Below are 17,500 nucleotides of genomic sequence, written 5' to 3' on the forward strand. Positions count from 1 at the left end.
GCGTAGCAACAGGGGTGACAAGGCAGCGAAGCAAAGAAGACTTATCAGATTCGTCAACCTCATTGGCGCGGCGTAATTATCTGGGATTTGTTTGAGCTGGTTTAAGACCTTACCATTATAGAATTAATTTTATCGTATTAAGGGCTCCCCATTCTCTGGGATTAGGTGAAAAATTCGCCTCTATAACCTGGCCAAGCAGGAGAAATTACGTTTATTCACGGGGTAAATTTGTTATAGAAGTGGTCAACACAGTGACGCTGAGAGGGGGGGGGGGGGAAAGCAAGGACAAAAGGACACTGAGGAGAGGAGGGGAAGGGGAGGGGTTAGTCACATGGTACTGAGATTCTGGTCACCCCCGCACACTACATGGGCCCTAGCCTAGGAAAAAAGTAGAAATATACATAATTAATTTCTCAGCACTACACGAGCCTTTCATCCGTTCTAGAATTTTTCACCTCTCTCTTTTCTCCTTACCAAAAAAAAATAAAATAACACCTTCACATCCGAGTAATTAGAAACTCCCCTCACCACCACATAACCAAGCCAGGCTGACGAACTGCACGTGATCTCTGTCGGGAAATAACTCTGACATTCTCTCCCATACAATGGCTTGTGGGCCATATCACCACAATGTCCCTTGGAGACATAACTCGGCTCTTTCTCTCATCTCAAGGAAAAAGAAAAGAAATTCCACCCCAACCAGCCTCTTGACCTCCTGTGGTGTGAGGACTTAACCTTAAGTCACTCCGTCACTCTCTGAAACGAGATTCGGCCACCCCAGTACTCGGTTCCTTCCACTCGGACAGTCATTTACTCATCCACACATTCACTCATACCACGAGATACTATAGATGATTACGCGAAGCGCTCGCCACGTCCTGAAGTAATCCACCACAGAATGGCCCGAACGGATTGTCGAGTGCAGTAGTAGTCTGCGAATTAAAGTGGTTCCTTATTCCTTCTCAAATTCTTACATCACCTCTCACATAGTACCCATACCCGTCATACCACGATTCATTACAACCAGTCCAGCCAGACCATGCAAAAGTAAGGGGGGGGACTCTATTTACCCCAAGCACTCTGTTCTTTTCTATACCGTCTTTCCAGCGACATTAACATTCCTCAATATAGCGTCTGGGACGGTTACGCACTCTAGGCGGTAACACTTCAGTTTCTATATCAGGTTGGAACACTGTGTCTTGAGCTGCAACTACGTACTCTTCCTCACTGTGAAACTGTTTGATCTTTTCTGCCGCTCTTTGCACCATCTTTCCCGAGAAAGGGTCTTTCACCACATAACCACCGCCTCCTCTTAAAACTTCCACCACCTTATATGGGCCGTCCCAACGAACACACAGTTTCTTACACACTCCTGACTCTGTAGTTTCTCGCTTCACCCACACCAACGCCCCAATGTCTACCTTCTGCTCCTTGCGTTTCCTGTTGGCCGCATTACGGTATTTCCGAGTCATTTTCTCGTGTTTCCCGGATCAGCCGGCGGACCACATCCACGTCTTGCTCGTCACCATCAACTGCGGGTAGCCTGGCACCCACCACTCGGGGCGCATGCCGGGAGAAAAACGCGAAGAAAGGTTGTTGGGCGATACTGGTATGGACGGCGGCATTCATAGTGGCCTGACACACAGGGAGTAGGCGAGGCCACTGTAGCGGGTAACCTCGGCACATGGAAGCCAAGATGGATTTGAGCGTGCGATGGAGTCGTTCGGTGATGGCGTTCCCTTGCGGGTGGTAGGGAGTGGTGTAACAGAGGGTGATGAGGTGTTGCTGGCAGAATTGTTGGAAGATCTGGGAGGTGAACTCGCCCCCGTTGTCCAGGACGATGGAGTGAGGAGTCCCGAAGTCGGTAATGTACTGCTGCAGCGCCTCTACAATTCCCTCTGATAGTTTGTTTTTGAGTGGATAGAACTTCACAAATCGGCTAAAGTGATCTACGATAGTCAACACATATCGGTAGCCACCACTGCCTGCAATCATATCCGTCAGGTCTATACCTATCCTATCTAAGGGCTTCTCTACTGAAGGTAATTCCTGATAAGGCTGCTGTAACCCTGGAGAGGTTTTAAATCTTTGACAGGTAAGGCAATTCTTTACGTACTGGGTTACGTCAAACTTGAGATTACACCAGTAAAACAATTCTTCGGCCTTTTTAATTGTCTTTTTCTGACCCAGGTGGCCAGAAAGCTCATGTGCATGTTCTAAAGCTTTAGGAATCAGAACCTGAGGAACTACCAATGAATAATGAATGCTGCCATCAATGTTTTCCTTAGCGTAGTACAGCAACTCATCAATTATAGTGAACTGGTGCAATATACTCTTATGATACTTTTTGGTAGGTATAGACCCTCCTTCCAGATACTCTATCATGTCTCTCCACTTAATTTCTTCCCTTTGTTGAATCTTGATTTGTTCTAAAGTCAGGCCTAAATAGTTTGGAGTAGGACATCGCTGAATGATCCTCACTGGGCGAGAGAGCTGATCGGCCACGTAGTTATACTTTCCCTTCACATATTGGATGTTGTATTGGTATTCTCTCATCTCTAGTATCCAGCGGTTCATCCTGGCAGATTTGGTCTTTCTTTTGAATATACTAGTAAGGGGCTGATGATCTGTGAATATAGTGAAGCTAGTTCCCCACAAATAATGATGGAAGTGTCTACAAGAGAGAAGTACTGCCAAGGCTTCTTTATCTGTAGCTGAGTACCTATTCTCAGTGGAGTTTAATTTTTTTGAAAAATAGCCCAAAGGTCTGACGGACCCATCCTCCTGAGTTTGACTTAAGACGCCTCCTACGTGGGTATTACTGGCATCAGTTGTTAAAATGAACGGCTGGTTACTTTGCGCTCTCGCTAGTATAGGGGCCTGGGCAAGAGATCTTTTTAAGGTATCGAATGCCTCCTGACACTTGTCTGTCCAAAGGAAAGGTTGATCTTTTTTCGTTAGGTTGGTAAGTGGAGTGGCTATTTGAGCGAAATTACTGATGTGTTTCCTATAAAATCCTGCCATACCTAAAAATCGTCTCACTTCCTTGACCTTTGTGGGCGGTTTCATTTCCAATACTGCCTCTACATTCTTTGGGTCGGGTTGACTACCTTCTTGTGAAATTTTATGACCAAGAAACGTAACTTGCACCTCCGTGCTCCGTGCTCCGTGCTTGCACCTTGCCTAGTCAAACTCTTTCAGCTCTGTCTGTCAACATCTACCTTTCCTTCTTGCTGGAAGTTTGCCTACATTCAACCTGTTCCTAAAAAGGGTGACCGCTCTAATCCCTCAAACTACCGTCCTATTGCTTTAATTTCCTGCTTATCTAAAGTTTTTGAATCTATCCTCAACAGGAAGATTCTTAAACATCTATCACTTCACAACCTTCTATCTGATCGCCAGTATGGGTTCCGTCAAGGCCGCTCGACTGGTGATCTTCTGGCTTTCCTTACTGAGTCTTGGTCATCCTCTTTTAGAGACTTTGGTGAAACTTTTGCTGTTGCCTTGGACATATCAAAAGCCTTTGATAGAGTCTGGCACAAAGCTTTGATTTCCAAACTACCCTCCTACGGTTTCTATCCTTCTCTCTGTAACTTCATCTCAAGTTTCCTTTCTGACCGTTCTATTGCTGCTGTGGTAGACGGTCACTGTTCTTCTCCTAAATCTATTAACAGTGGTGTTCCTCAGGGTTCTGTCCTGTCACCCACTCTCTTCTTATTATTCATTAATGATCTTCTAAAACAAACTTCTTGTCCTATCCACTCCTATGCTGATGATACCACCCTGCACTTTTCCACGTCTTTTCATAGACGTCCAACCCTTCAGGAGGTAAACATATCACGCAGGGAAGCCACAGAACGCCTGACTTCTGATCTTTCTAAAATTTCTGATTGGGGCAGAGCAAACTTGGTATTGTTCAATGCCTCAAAAACTCAATTCCTCCATCTATCAACTCGACACAATCTTCCAGACAACTATCCCCTCTTCTTCAATGACACTCAACTATCCCCCTCTTCTACACTGAACATCCTCGGTCTGTCCTTTACTTATAATCTGAACTGGAAACTTCACATCTCATCTCTAGCTAAAACAGCTTCCATGAAGTTAGGTGTTCTGAGACGTCTCCGCCAGTTTTTCTCACCCCCGCAGCTGCTAACTCTGTACAAGGGCCTTATCCGTCCATGTATGGAGTATGCTTCACATGTCTGGGGGGGTTCCACTCATACTGCTGTTCTAGACAGGGTGGAATCAAAAGCTTTTCGTCTCATCAACTCCTCTCCTCTAACTGACTGTCTTCAGCCTCTCTCTCACCGCCGCAATGTTGCATCTCTAGCTGTCTTCTACCGCTATTTTCATGCTAACTGCTCTTCTGATCTTGCTAACTGCATGCCTCCCCTCCTTCCGCGGCCTCGCTGCACAAGACTTTCTTCTTTCTCTCACTCCTATTCTGTCCACCTCTCTAACGCAAGAGTTAACCAGTATTCTCAATCATTCATCCCTTTCTCTGGTAAACTCTGGAACTCCTTGCCTGCTTCTGTATTTCCACCTTCCTATGACTTGAATTCCTTCAAGAGGGAGGTTTCAAGACACTTATCCACCAATTTTTGACCACTGCTTTGACCCTTTTAGGGACTGGCATTTCAGTGGGCATTTTTTTTATTAGATTTTTGTTGCCCTTGGCCAGTATCCTTCCTACATAAAAAAAAAAAAAAAAAAAAAAAAAAAAAAAAAAAAAAAAAAAAAAAACTTCAGTCTTTGCCATTTCGCATTTAGATAAGTTAAGCTTGACTCCGTTTTCTTTAAGTAAAGCGAAAGTTTCACTGAGTCTTTCGCTGAGTGTGGTGAAGTCTGAAGCCCAAATGATTAGGTCGTCTAAGTAATTTTTCATCCAACCCTTCTTCACGAGAGGAGCTAACAATGAGGCCATATGTCTAGTAAAGATAGCTGGAGAACAGCTTAATCCAAAAGGTAGCCTCTTAAACCTATAGAGAGTCACCCCATCACTGAAGGCTGTGAGGTCTCTGCTACCTTCCTCCAATAGAATTTGAAAATAAGCCTCCCTCATATCTAGCGTGGCATAGAACTGATGGCCAGCTGCTTGTTCAACTAATTCTTCTAGGCGGGGAAGCGGGTAAATGTCAGTAGTTAGGTGTTTGTTGACATGTCGGTAGTCAAGGCACATTCTTTTACTTCCATCCGGTTTATTGACTAATACTATAGGAGAGAGCCATGCAGATGTAGATTTTTCAATGATATCTCTGTTCTCCATATCTGTTAACATGTCTGATATCAGGGTTTTTGCTTCCTCGGGGTATCGGTACCTAGGACCACGACTAGGCTCTGGATTAGAGATATTAATTTTAGCAGGAGGCCCTTTCATTAATCCAAGTTCGTTTTTGTCTACTATGAATAAATCATGGTGATTGAGAATGATATTTTTTAAGATTGTTTTCTGCTCTCTAGTAAGGTTACTCCATTTCTGTTGTCTTATCAACTCCTCGAGTCTTTGTGGCCTACTCTTTGACTCCTGACACCTTGTTTGGTCATTGTGTGGCAACAGATCATTGTGGATTTCTAGGGAAGGAGTGGTTTGCTTTTGGTGGATGACTTTGATCGTCGGGGAGGAGATGTTTTCAAAAGTGCCTAATAGGGTTCCTGGTTTGATTGTTTTCCGGCCCTTAGTATCATTAATAAATGGGAGGGGGACCTTTTTATTCTCATCTACTGTCACAATCAAGGGGTGATGATTAGGCGTTAAACATGGCTGAGGCTGGATTAACAAAGTTTCTCCTGGGTTTTCTTTCACCGAGATAGGAAGAAACTGAGCTCGGTAGGGATCGAGTTTGATGGTATGAGTTAGACGGATGTGTTCTGTTTGACTGGGAGTGGTAGGAAGAATAGGTACCTCGTGAACTCGTTCCACCTTGCCTTTCTGCCTTTTGATATGATTAACAAGGTATGTGGTTTTACCCCACTTTACTGTATTTGTCTTACCATTCCATTGAAAAGGAGCTTGTGAAAGTATGTCTGTCCCGAGTAAGACGTCAGCGTCAAGGTAGCTATTCGGGACTACAGGGCACCATTGTTTGTGTATAGTCTCTTCACCTACTCCTATCTCTAGTAAGGTCATCCCCAAGATTCGTAAGGGTGAACCATTTACCCCTTGTAGTATAGGTACTGCTCGCCTTTGTGATATAGTTCCTTCTAATTTCTCTACCGCAGCCTCTGTGATTAAAGTATAGCCGCTACCAGTGTCAATGACAGCTTTAAGAATTTTCTTGTTAACTATGAGATTGATAGCGGGGGATGTGAATCCCTGGGTGAGTCATATATTCTGATTTGGTTTTCCGGGGCAGTTTTTATTTCCTCTCCAGCATCCATGCTGTCTACAGTCAAAACATGATCCACGGGCAGGTTTTCTCCAGCACTCCCTCAGCGTGTGACTATGAGTTCGACAGTGTGAGCAATATTTAGTTTGTTGTGTTGGAGAGGGGGAGGTTCTCAACCTTCCTACTTGATCAGTGAGACTTTTAATCTGCTGCTTAAGTTCCCAAATTTCCTTTGATTCCTTGGATGTTGCATTTGTTAGGTCTGGGGGATTTTGAGTTATTGGGTCAGGGCTACCAATGAGTTTTGAATTAGATTTTTCCAGTTCAGGTTTAATTCTAGCAATGGGGGAAGTATGGGCAGCCTCGAGCAGTTGGCGCTCATGTTCTACCCTGTCAATAAATTTATTAAGAGGATAATCCTCATCCAGGAAATCTTCTAGTCTAGCCTTTGCTTCTTGGGTTAAGCCCTGCCACAACTTTCTTTTGATAATTTTCTTACATTTAGGGAGTTTCTCTCCTGGAAAACTCGTCTCTAGAGTGGCATATTTGCAAGTGAATTTGTTGGCAAATGCTTGGGGAGATTCTACCCAATCATATGTCTGTGCGTCTATGTCTCTCCACGCCCTGTCAAAGTTAACCTCTTGGGAGAATTGTGATAGAAGCAATTGTTTAATACTATTTCAGGTGTGACAATGATGTAAGGTTTGATGGTTATGTATGAGAGCCGCGAGCTCGCTGCTGACCCTACTCTTTGCAATTTGCACTTTGCGGGTGTCCTCATTGCTACTTTGCTCCACCAGTTCAATGAAAATTTGCAATTGGGTAGTTGAGTCAAGACCTTGTAGGTGGTGGAGTTCAAGAATTGGGATATCTCGGGGTTTGGTGGGAGTGCTAGGTGCTCTGTGTAAATTAGGGATGTTAGCCAAGCGCCCAATTACCTGATTTTGTTGATTTAAGATTTGCTTTAGTTCCTCTACTTCCTGTTCTAAAGTGTTCAAGTCTTTCCCTTTACTTTCATGTTTAACTGCTCCCAGGCTCTCTCTGGTGTTATGATCCATTAAGTCCTGCCACGGGTCTAATCCACCCCTTGGGAGGCGAACATTATCAGTCATCTTTGCTCACATTGAAGTTTAACGTACTGGGTGTAGAACACAATCTCTCAGGGTGATTGTTAGGTAACCTGCGATACACAGTATGCGCTCAGGTTTTCTTCTTCCAGGACAATGTGTTCTACTCCACTGCCTCTCTATTGCTACTGTGACCTTCAATAACTCTTTTGATCTTACTGATTACTTGAGCTTGGCCTCTCTCATCCCAGTGAACACCATCCTCGCTCAGTTCTTGTACAAATTGAATATTATTAAAATGAATGTTTGGGGTCTTCAGGGCTCTCTTTACTCTATTATTGATTCCTACTTGGAATTTCTTATATTTCTCCACTGATATTCCCCTAGGGTTGGTCCTGGGTTCAATTTGGCAGACATGCACTAGTGATTGGCATTTGGCAGTGATTTCTTTGATGATGTTCTTAACATCGGAGAAAATCCTAGCGGGATTGGTAGATGTTTCTATGTCGTTGCTGCCTATCCACAAGATGGTCAAGTCATGTTGCCACTCGAGTACTCGATTTAACCGATCATCCTCAAAGAAAGTCCTAGCCTTTGCTCCAGGGGCTCTGAATATCCTAATTTGCACATTTGTTACCTCTAGATGCCGGGGAATCTGGCTATGCCCTACAAGTGCCACCTTCAACATTTACACTTATTTCCAGTCTCCACCTCTTTCGGTCAGTCGCGAAATAAATGCCACCGCTGCTCACCAGTTTAGTGCCCTCTAAGGGGTGTGATGTTCCCTTGTGGCAGACGATAATTACTAATCCTATCACTGGATTAAAAAAAATACAAACACTGACACTTTTATGATTTTTAATAAATAATGGAATAATCCGAAATAATAATAATAAGAAAGGAATTCAGAAATATAAAAATAAATGGTAGCGTACTCTTCAGTTACATAATTCCGAAATACAAAATGAATGGTAGCGTACTCTTCAGTTACATAATTCAGAAATACAAATTAAATGGTAGCGTATTCTTCAATTACATAAAAACTACGATGGAGATATTTTCGCGACTACTGAATTGCGGGGGAGACCAGAGAATAAATAAATAAATAACAAATATATACCCAAGAAGTATGTATAGACCTGAGGACAGTCTCACACGGTGATCTCGAACCAGGTGGTTTCACTAGTCCCGTGGAGAAAACCAACAAAAAAAGAACGAAAAAAAATGCGAATATCTATCCACTCAGAAATAGTTTATCAACAGGAATATCTGAGGGGAATCCAAGAGGGTCTGAGGAGAATCCGAGAGAGACTGCTTTAGTAAAATTATTGTTAAATAAACACTTACTTAATATTACAGGAATGGAGGGGGAGACTATCAGACTGCATGCTCACCTGAGGAGAATCCGAGAGAGACTGGCTTTGCTTGTGAGGAAATCGGCGGGAAACTAAGGATAAAGGTTTCCAATGGGGAAATTTATTAAGTTATAATTTTGTTTTTAGTGGGGGGGGGCGACTAGGTTGTGAGTTCAGGGATGAAAAATATGAATAATTAAGTTACTGTTTACTTTATAGTTGTTACTTTAAGAAGTTTAATTCAATGGACTTTTGAAATCAATTGGGGAATTAGTCAAAGTCTGGTATCTCTTCCCGGCTTGCGTAGCAACAGGGGTGACAAGGCAGCGAAGCAAAGAAGACTTATTAGGCTGCATTCACACCAAACGAGTCGCGTCGCGTCAAGTCAAGAGCGTCATTTGATGCGATTCATTTTGACTCATCTCCGTTCACACCGACTGCGTCAGCCCGCGTCAAGTCAGCACTCAGTGACCTGGGTAATTTCATGGAGAATGGATGCATGTTCCCTGGCTGAAGTAGCTGCTTTGTTGTGGCTTCGTCGTCGCAGACGTAAGAAGAAACAACGAATATGGATCCATGAACTGAACATCAAGAGGCCAGATTTTGGAAACTTCTCTCATCTATTCCCAGACCTGGTGAACCATCCAGAAAAAATTCTACAACTACTTTAGGATGACACATGAAAATTTTAAGAAGCTGGTGGAGTTGACTGGATCTTCCATAAAGAAAATTAACACAAACTACAGGGGTGCAGTTGGAGTTGAAGAAAGAATGACCATTTTTTTAAGGTAAGAAGTATTTTATTGAACATTACAATAATCATTCCATTAGGCTTCTGTGTAGGGCAATAGTAAATAAATATAACATAAAGACAGCTCATGTATATGGGAGGGCGTTCTCGAACTAAATTTATCAGGAATTCCACTTCCATCATGCTCCCGCAACGACGGACTCGCTGTGACTGATGTAGAAAATGGGTCCAGCCCTATCTGTGACTCGACGCGACGCGACGCGCCGTGACTTGACGCGACGCGACTCGCTTGGTGTGAACGGTTTTTTCAAATATACATACAAATTAATGTTAAACTCGGGTGGCGATTCATGACGCATGATGACTTGCCTTGACTTGACGCGACGCGACTCGCTTGGTGTGAACGCGGCCTTAGATTCGTCAACCTCATTGGCGCGGCGTAATTATCTGGGATTTGTTTGAGCTGGTTTAAGACCTTACCATTATAGAATTAATTTTATCGTATTAAGGGCTCCCCATTCTCTGGGATTAGGTGAAAAATTCGCCTCTATAACCTGGCCAAGCAGGAGAAATTACGTTTATTCACGGGGTAAATTTGTTATAGAAGTGGTCAACACAGTGACGCTGAGAGGGGGGGGGGGGGGAAAGCAAGGACAAAAGGACACTGAGGAGAGGAGGGGAAGGGGAGGGGTTAGTCACATGGTACTGAGATTCTGGTCACCCCCGCACACTACATGGGCCCTAGCCTAGGAAAAAAGTAGAAATATACATAATTAATTTCTCAGCACTACATATGGAGTATGCTTCACATGCATGGAGGGGTTCCATTCATACCACTATTTTTGACAGGATGGAATCAAAAGCTTTTCGTTTTATCAACTCTCTTCTAACTGACTGTCTTCAGCCTCTTTCTCATCGCCACAGTGTTACATCTCTTGCTATCTTCTACTACTATTTTCACGCTAACTGCTCTTCTGATCTTGCTAACTGCATGCCTCCCCTCCTCCTGCGGCCTCTCTAATGCAAGAGTTAACAACTATTCTCAATCATTCATACCTTTCTCTGATAAACTCAACTCCCTCCCTGCTTCTGCATTTTCTCCTTCCTCTGACTTAAACTCTTTCAAGATGGAGGTTTCAAGACACTTATCCTTCAATTTTTGATGATTCTCTTGACGTCTCTTTTGGGACTGACGCCTAAATGAGATTTTTTTTTTTTTTTCCGGTTTTGTTTCTCTTGGCCACTGACTCTCTTACGTAAATATATATATATATATATATATATATATATATATATATATATATATATATATATATATATATATATATATATATATATATATATATATATATATATATATATATATATATATATATATATATTCTGCCTTTGGCTGCACCAGGAGGAGTGATGATGGAGAGATATCATTTCACCAGTAAAGTGTAGAGATTTTCATGACCAAGCATCACATGAAATTATAAAAAAAAACTGTGTTACATCATTAGCGCCAAAAGACGTGGGAGATCATATGACGAGTTATTTCAAGAATTTCACTTGCAGTTCGTGTTCTGTGAGGTCCACATGCAAACAAATCAAATCACAGTAATGCAGAGCTCTATATGTGTCAGCAGAAGTGCAGTGAATTCTTACTTTTAACTATTAGAAGTGATAAATGATGTGATAAATCTTGATGCATTTGTATGTTACAAACTCCTCTGCTACATTATTTACTTTCTGACTAACAGTTATGACTTACACAAACAAATGGTAATCAAATTACTGGAAGATATAGTTTCTTGTGGCTTCAAAGTTAATATTAACATATAACAATCTCGCAAAAGCTTGAAAAATTGAGCAAAAACACAATGTTGGAGTAAAGGTGTCTTGAGCCCCGGGCGGTGAGGCATACATGGCTCCTCTCATTCCCTTTTCTTTTGTTTCTCTTTTTAATTGGAATGTTTGAATGCCTAACTATTTTGGCCTTTTTTGCGTAGGCCCGTGGTGGCCTCCCCTAAAGTCATTTCGGAGCTGCTGTCATCATCCCTTAATCCATCGTTGCAAATAATATATCGCGCAGTTTAACCTGACCTAGCCCACCATACTGTATGAATAACAAGTAGTTATTATGCATATTCTATAGGAAAAATGGAGATGGATTTAACAGAATCTCATATTGCGGTGGTCATTTTTTTTTTTTTATGTACTGCACAAGGGAACCAGGCCAAGGACAAAAACAAAGCAATTAAAATAAGCTTGCTATTGCATGGATGTAAATATTGCGTGATGGATGTCTGTGCATTGCGTCTACCTTAGGTACAAAGAAAAAATATAGAGAAAATCATCTTTGCAGTGTGTTATATGATAGTGACACTCCATCTGTTCACCTAAAAGGCTGTCACCAAAAATCTTCCACGATTTTTTTTTTTTTTTTTTTTTGCTGGTGTAGCATTCCCCAGTGGTTGTTGTAGCATATTAGCAGAGCACGTAAACAGTTTGTGATTTTAAGTCTGCGATCTGATGTTCGTATCTGCAGAATTGGTTGAAATGTTTTGTCTGTGGCAGTAATGTTTGTGATGCTTGCATCTGCATCATTGTTTCGTGTTTGTTTTAGTCAGCGATCAGTCCACCTCTTACGCAACACAATGTACATCCGGCTCCACACTTGATGAAGCAGCCTTCCTACCCTTACTTTTACCTAAAGCGACGTGTCAATTCAAGGGATTTTAACAGATAAATATCATTCCCCAGAAGTTATGACGTGTCAGTTAAGCCACGCCTCCTTTCCTAACCCTACTCCATGTCCACCCCCCTCCCATCCCCACTCCATCCTTGTTCCTACATTTCGCCTGTCACCCCCTCCCTGCTTATCTCCTACATCTAAGCACCCCCCTCCTCTCTCTCTCTCTCTCTCTCTCTCTCTCTCTCTCTCTCTCTCTCTCTCTCTCTCTCTCTCATTCATATCTAAACGTTCAGAACAATTTTTACAGTATAACACACACACACACACACACACACACACACACACACACACACACACACACACACACACGCATAGCGCAGGTGGAGGGTGGTGAGAGGTCATCATTCCCTTGAGTCTATGGATTAACTTCTGGATCGAGAGAAAGATGGGGGGTGAAGGGAGATAAAGGCTACAAGACGCTGCCCTTGTAAGTGTAAGCGACAACTTACGTACATCACATTATACCCACCTCTATTTAGTGACTGGGTTGTCATTAGAAAGTACCCGTACGTCTTGCGTTTTTACTTTTTGTTTCGAGAGAGAGAGAGAGAGAGAGAGAGAGAGAGAGAGAGAGAGAGAGAGAGAGAGAGAGAGAGAGAGAGAGAGAGAGAGAGAGAGAGAGAGAGAGAGAGAGAGAGAGAGAGAGAGAGAGAGAGAGAGAGAGAGAGAGAGAGAGAGAGAGAGAGAGAGAGAGAGAGAGAGAGAGAGAGAGAGACAGAGAGAGAGACAGAGAGAGAGAGAGAGAGAGAGAGAGAGAGAGAGAGAGAGAGAGAGAGAGAGAGAGAGAGAGAGAGAGAGAGAGAGAGAGAGAGAGAGAGAGAGAGAGAGAGAGAGAAATTGTTTTATATGATACAAGTCACAACTTGCCGGCCTTCTGACGCCGGTGCGATGCCAGGCCACGGACAGGCTCTCAATCAGTCATGCCTCACCAGAAGCCGGTGACGCGCAGCACACAGCGAGCACTTCCAGCCCGCTCGGCGCTCACTCTGGGTCTGCAGTGTGCAGGGCGCAGGCGAGCCGTGACTCACTGAACACCACTTGGCACAGGGAGGCCAAGAGAACAGTGCCCCTCTTCTGCGCCCTCATTTCAAACAACACACACTTGTAAATGGAAAGCAGGAATGGAGACGCGGCCACACCCGCCGCAGTCAACCCGCCACACAAGTCCACAGAACACAAAACGCAGCCACAGCCGCCACAGTCCACACAACACAACACGCGAACAAAACCACCTCATTTCAAACAGAACACACTTGTAAAAGGAAAGCAGGAGGGAAGAGACAGCCACATCCGCCACGCTCCACAAAACACTCAAACGCGGCCACACTCGACACAGTCCACCACACACTCAAACGCGGCCACACTCGCCACAGTCCACCCACCACACACACAAACGCGGCCACACTCGCCACAGTCCACCACACACACAAACGCGGCCACACTCGCCACAGTCCACCCACCACACACACAAACGCGGCCACACTCGCCACAGTCCACCACACACTCAAACGCGGCCACACTCGCCACAGTCCACCCACCACACACACAAACGCGGCCACACTCGCCACAGTCCACCCACCACACACTCAAACGCGGCCACACTCGCCACAGTCCACCCACCACACAAGGCCTCAGAACACTCACACCGCACTTGTTCCGGCGAATACTCAGCACACGCACGCCCGGGGCATCACAGTGCGGGCTGCACCAGCTGTATCCTGGAGGGAGGCAGAGGGCACAGGCGTGGCAACACAGACGGAGAGGACGGAGGAGACAGGCGAGCGTGGTACTGACCCGGCGTCTGTATTCTCTCTTTCCCGCCCCCTCCGGTGCTGTGTGCTCAACCGACACGCTGCTGCCTGAGACACTTCCCACACACACACACACACACACACACACACACCGGCCATAACAACTTCTGGGCCTACAAAACAGTTACCTAACCTCGTGATCGAATGCCCACCTGCGTGAGTGAACAAATCGCACCTCTCCCCACGTCCTGCAGTGCGAGTCCTTGCTGCAACACACACACACACACACACACACACACACACACACACACACACACACACACTAAAGCAACACCACAGCCACCAGTGAATACTTCTGTTGTCACGAAACGAAACTTTTTGAAAACTGTGACAGCATTACAATATTATATTATTATATCATATCATATCATATACCTGTCCCTGCAATACCATCAACACCTTGGCTTCCCTTCTCTCTCCGACAGAGCGCCGCACCCCCCCAGTGCTTGTACCAGGAACTGCTCTTAACAATCAGTCTCGGGGACGACGTGCAGGCGGTGTCCAGTCTCCTGTGTAAAGGCGCCCCCATAGAGTCCCTGGGTGGCCGCTCCGCCCTCAGACTTGCTGTCACCACCGACCGTGCACGCACCGTCAGCCTGCTGCTGGCGAGCGGCGCCTCCCTGTCCGCTACACTGCTGCAGGAGGCTTGGCAGAGCCCCAATGTGACCCACAGGGTGCTGGCCTCCCTCACCAGCGTGAGTACCCTCCCTTGCCTGTTTGGCAGCATTGCCACACTGTAAAGGCGAGGACGAACATCGTCACTGGATCTGAGTCTCAGCGGCGGCTCCTTTGCAGGGTGGAAAGTAAAAAGCTTGGAGAGTTATAGGTCTGTTAGTTATATAGGATAAACTTTGTGTCGGAACAAGTTCAGTTTGAGGTGTTAGTGGTGCGTGTGACAGACCTGCAGCACACCAAAGTCTTCCAACATTACAGAACATGCAACTCAATCTCATCACTCCATAAAAGGACGCCATTAATATTGGGTTTTACAGCAATGTCATTAGAGTTCATTTAATGTCTTTAGAACAAGCAAAGAAGTAGATCCCATAATAGTTAAATGTCTGCTAATTCATCAACATCGACCTTCAATGAACTCTAACGACACTGTTGTAAAACCTAACATTTAGGAATAATAGGAGAAAACACTTCTTTGGTCTGTGGTAAGATTACATTCGTACATGCATTTTTGTACTTCATAGCACTCCATAACACTTGTGCGTTCATGCCTCGCCGCTTGCCGTGATCTGTCAGCCAGGCTGTTTGTCTTACTGAGAGAAACCATTGCAAGTAAGAATAACAATCTCTCTCTCTCTCTCTCTCTCTCTCTCTCTCTCTCTCTCTCTCTCTCTCTCTCTCTCTCTCTCTCTCTCTCTCTCTCTCTCTCTCCTGGGCTGGCGGAAGTTTGTCAGGATTGCTGTATTTGCTGTCTTGGTCTCTGCTGTAAATGACGTGTCATTTTGGTCGCTGGGGTCTAAGTGGTCTCCAGCTCTGTGGTTCTCGCTCACCGCTGTTTGTTAACACGTAATTAAATATTTTTGCCTCTCTGAAAACTTGCCATGGAAATAATTTTTAATGTAGGACATAAATGATACTCTGACCATTGATGTTCTGTCTGTGCAGCTCGGAGATCTTGAGGAGGGTGACAGCAGCAAGGCGGCAGCACCCGGTGGCTTTATGGTCACATTTCATTCAATTGTTACCTCTTGATTATATATATATATATATATATATATATATATATATATATATATATATATATATATATATATATATATATATATATATATATATATATAAAAAGCAATGTTACAGTACTGACGTCACTGGGCTCCAGGCTGGGTGATACACACAAACACACACACGTTGTTTAGTCCTGTAGGGAACACCAACCCTCCTTCCACGCAAGACTCAGAGGCAAGGCGTGTGCCTGATATCTCAACCCTCGCTCTCTCGCAGGCCTACTGCTGCCGGCTGCGTGTGGAGCAGCGTCGTCTGGTAGAGGTCAGCCGCGTTCTTATCGAGGGCATCAGCAAACTGCTGGAAGACATCGAGGGAACTACTCCGTGGCTGGCTGCCTGGCGATCGGGCGAGGGCACTGACCACGCAACTCTGAGCGACCTCCTGGCAAAGGCTGCGGCTGCCAACTGCCCCGTGACTGCCGCATTCCTGAAGAGTGCAGGGGCGTGGCCTTTCTTTAGCCAAGCCTCGGGTGGCAGTGCCCTGCACGCAGCGCTGGACGCCGGCCACCAGACCATGGCCGAGGCGCTGATCAGGGACCTCGGGGGCTGCCCTTACGTGCCGGACACACACGGTCGCCTTCCAGTGCACATGATGAGTGACGAGGAGCGACAGAGGCTGGAGCAGGTGAGGCTGTCTGTTTGTGTTCTCTCTCTCTCTCTCTCTGAGTAGGGTGGTGGTGAGGGTCGCGGATCAGATAGGAAGGTGGGCAAGATGAAGTGTGACTGGTGACTAATATGATAGTAATACACCAGTAACAACAGCAACAGCAACAACAACTACTACTACTACATAGTTACCACCATTACCACTATTATTATTATTATATTAATATTAATATTATTATTATTATTATAACTATTATTATTATTATTTTTATTATTATTACTATTATTATGTTAACTGATAAAATAATTGTACTACACACACACACACACACACACACACACATACAGCATAGTACAGTGGTAAGCAAGCTCTGGTCACAACTGAGAAAGTCCGGGTTCGAGTCCCGGGCATGACCAGGTAAAGGGGGTAAAATTCTTAATGTGTAGCCGCTGTTCACCCAGCAGCAAGTAGGTACGGGATGTAATTCGAGGGGTTATGGCCTCGCTGTCCCAATGTGTGGTGTGTCAGTGGTCTCAGTCCTGCCAAAAGACAGGTCACTATGATCTTTGAGCTCTTCCATAGGGGAACAGCTGCCTGGGTCACCACCAGACGACCATTGGTGAATGACATACATCTTTTCACCACACACACACACACACACACACACTCACTCACTCACTCACTCACTCACTCACTCACTCACTCACTCACTCACTCACTCACTCACTCACTCACTCACTCACTCACTCACTCACTCACTCACTCACTCACTCACTCACTCACTCACTCACTCACTCACTCACTCACTCACTCACTCACTCACTCACTCACTCACTCACTCACTCACTCACTCACTCACTCACTCACTCACTCACTCACTCACTCACTCACTCACTCACTCACTCACTCACTCACTCACTCACTCACTCACTCACTCACTCACTCACTCACTCTCTCTCTCTCTCTCTCTCTCTCTCTCTCTCTCTCTCTCTCTCTCTCTCTCTCTCTCTCTCTCTCTCTCTCTCTCTCTCTCTCTCTCTCTCTCTCTCTCTCTCTCTCTCTCTCTCTCTCTCTCAAGTCGCATCTTTCTCACGTTGCACA

At 44.8% G+C, this 17,500-nt stretch overlaps 1 protein-coding gene across 14 annotated transcripts in view; it reads left to right on the top strand.

The window, feature by feature from the left end:
* The window catches only part of LOC135097970 (serine/threonine-protein phosphatase 6 regulatory ankyrin repeat subunit B-like), a 41,762-nt gene that overhangs the window by 22,253 nt on the left and 2,009 nt on the right, over positions 1-17,500 (top strand). For all 14 annotated transcript variants that reach the window (XM_064000126.1, XM_064000130.1, XM_064000135.1 and 11 more), the window contains 2 exons: positions 14,479-14,748; positions 16,010-16,417. In XM_064000126.1, coding sequence (XP_063856196.1) covers positions 14,479-14,748; positions 16,010-16,417 — 678 coding nt within the window. The remainder of the gene's footprint in view (positions 1-14,478; positions 14,749-16,009; positions 16,418-17,500) is intronic.

Source organism: Scylla paramamosain, unplaced genomic scaffold (assembly GCF_035594125.1).
Source record: "Scylla paramamosain isolate STU-SP2022 unplaced genomic scaffold, ASM3559412v1 Contig38, whole genome shotgun sequence".
NCBI lineage: Eukaryota > Metazoa > Arthropoda > Malacostraca > Decapoda > Portunidae > Scylla > Scylla paramamosain.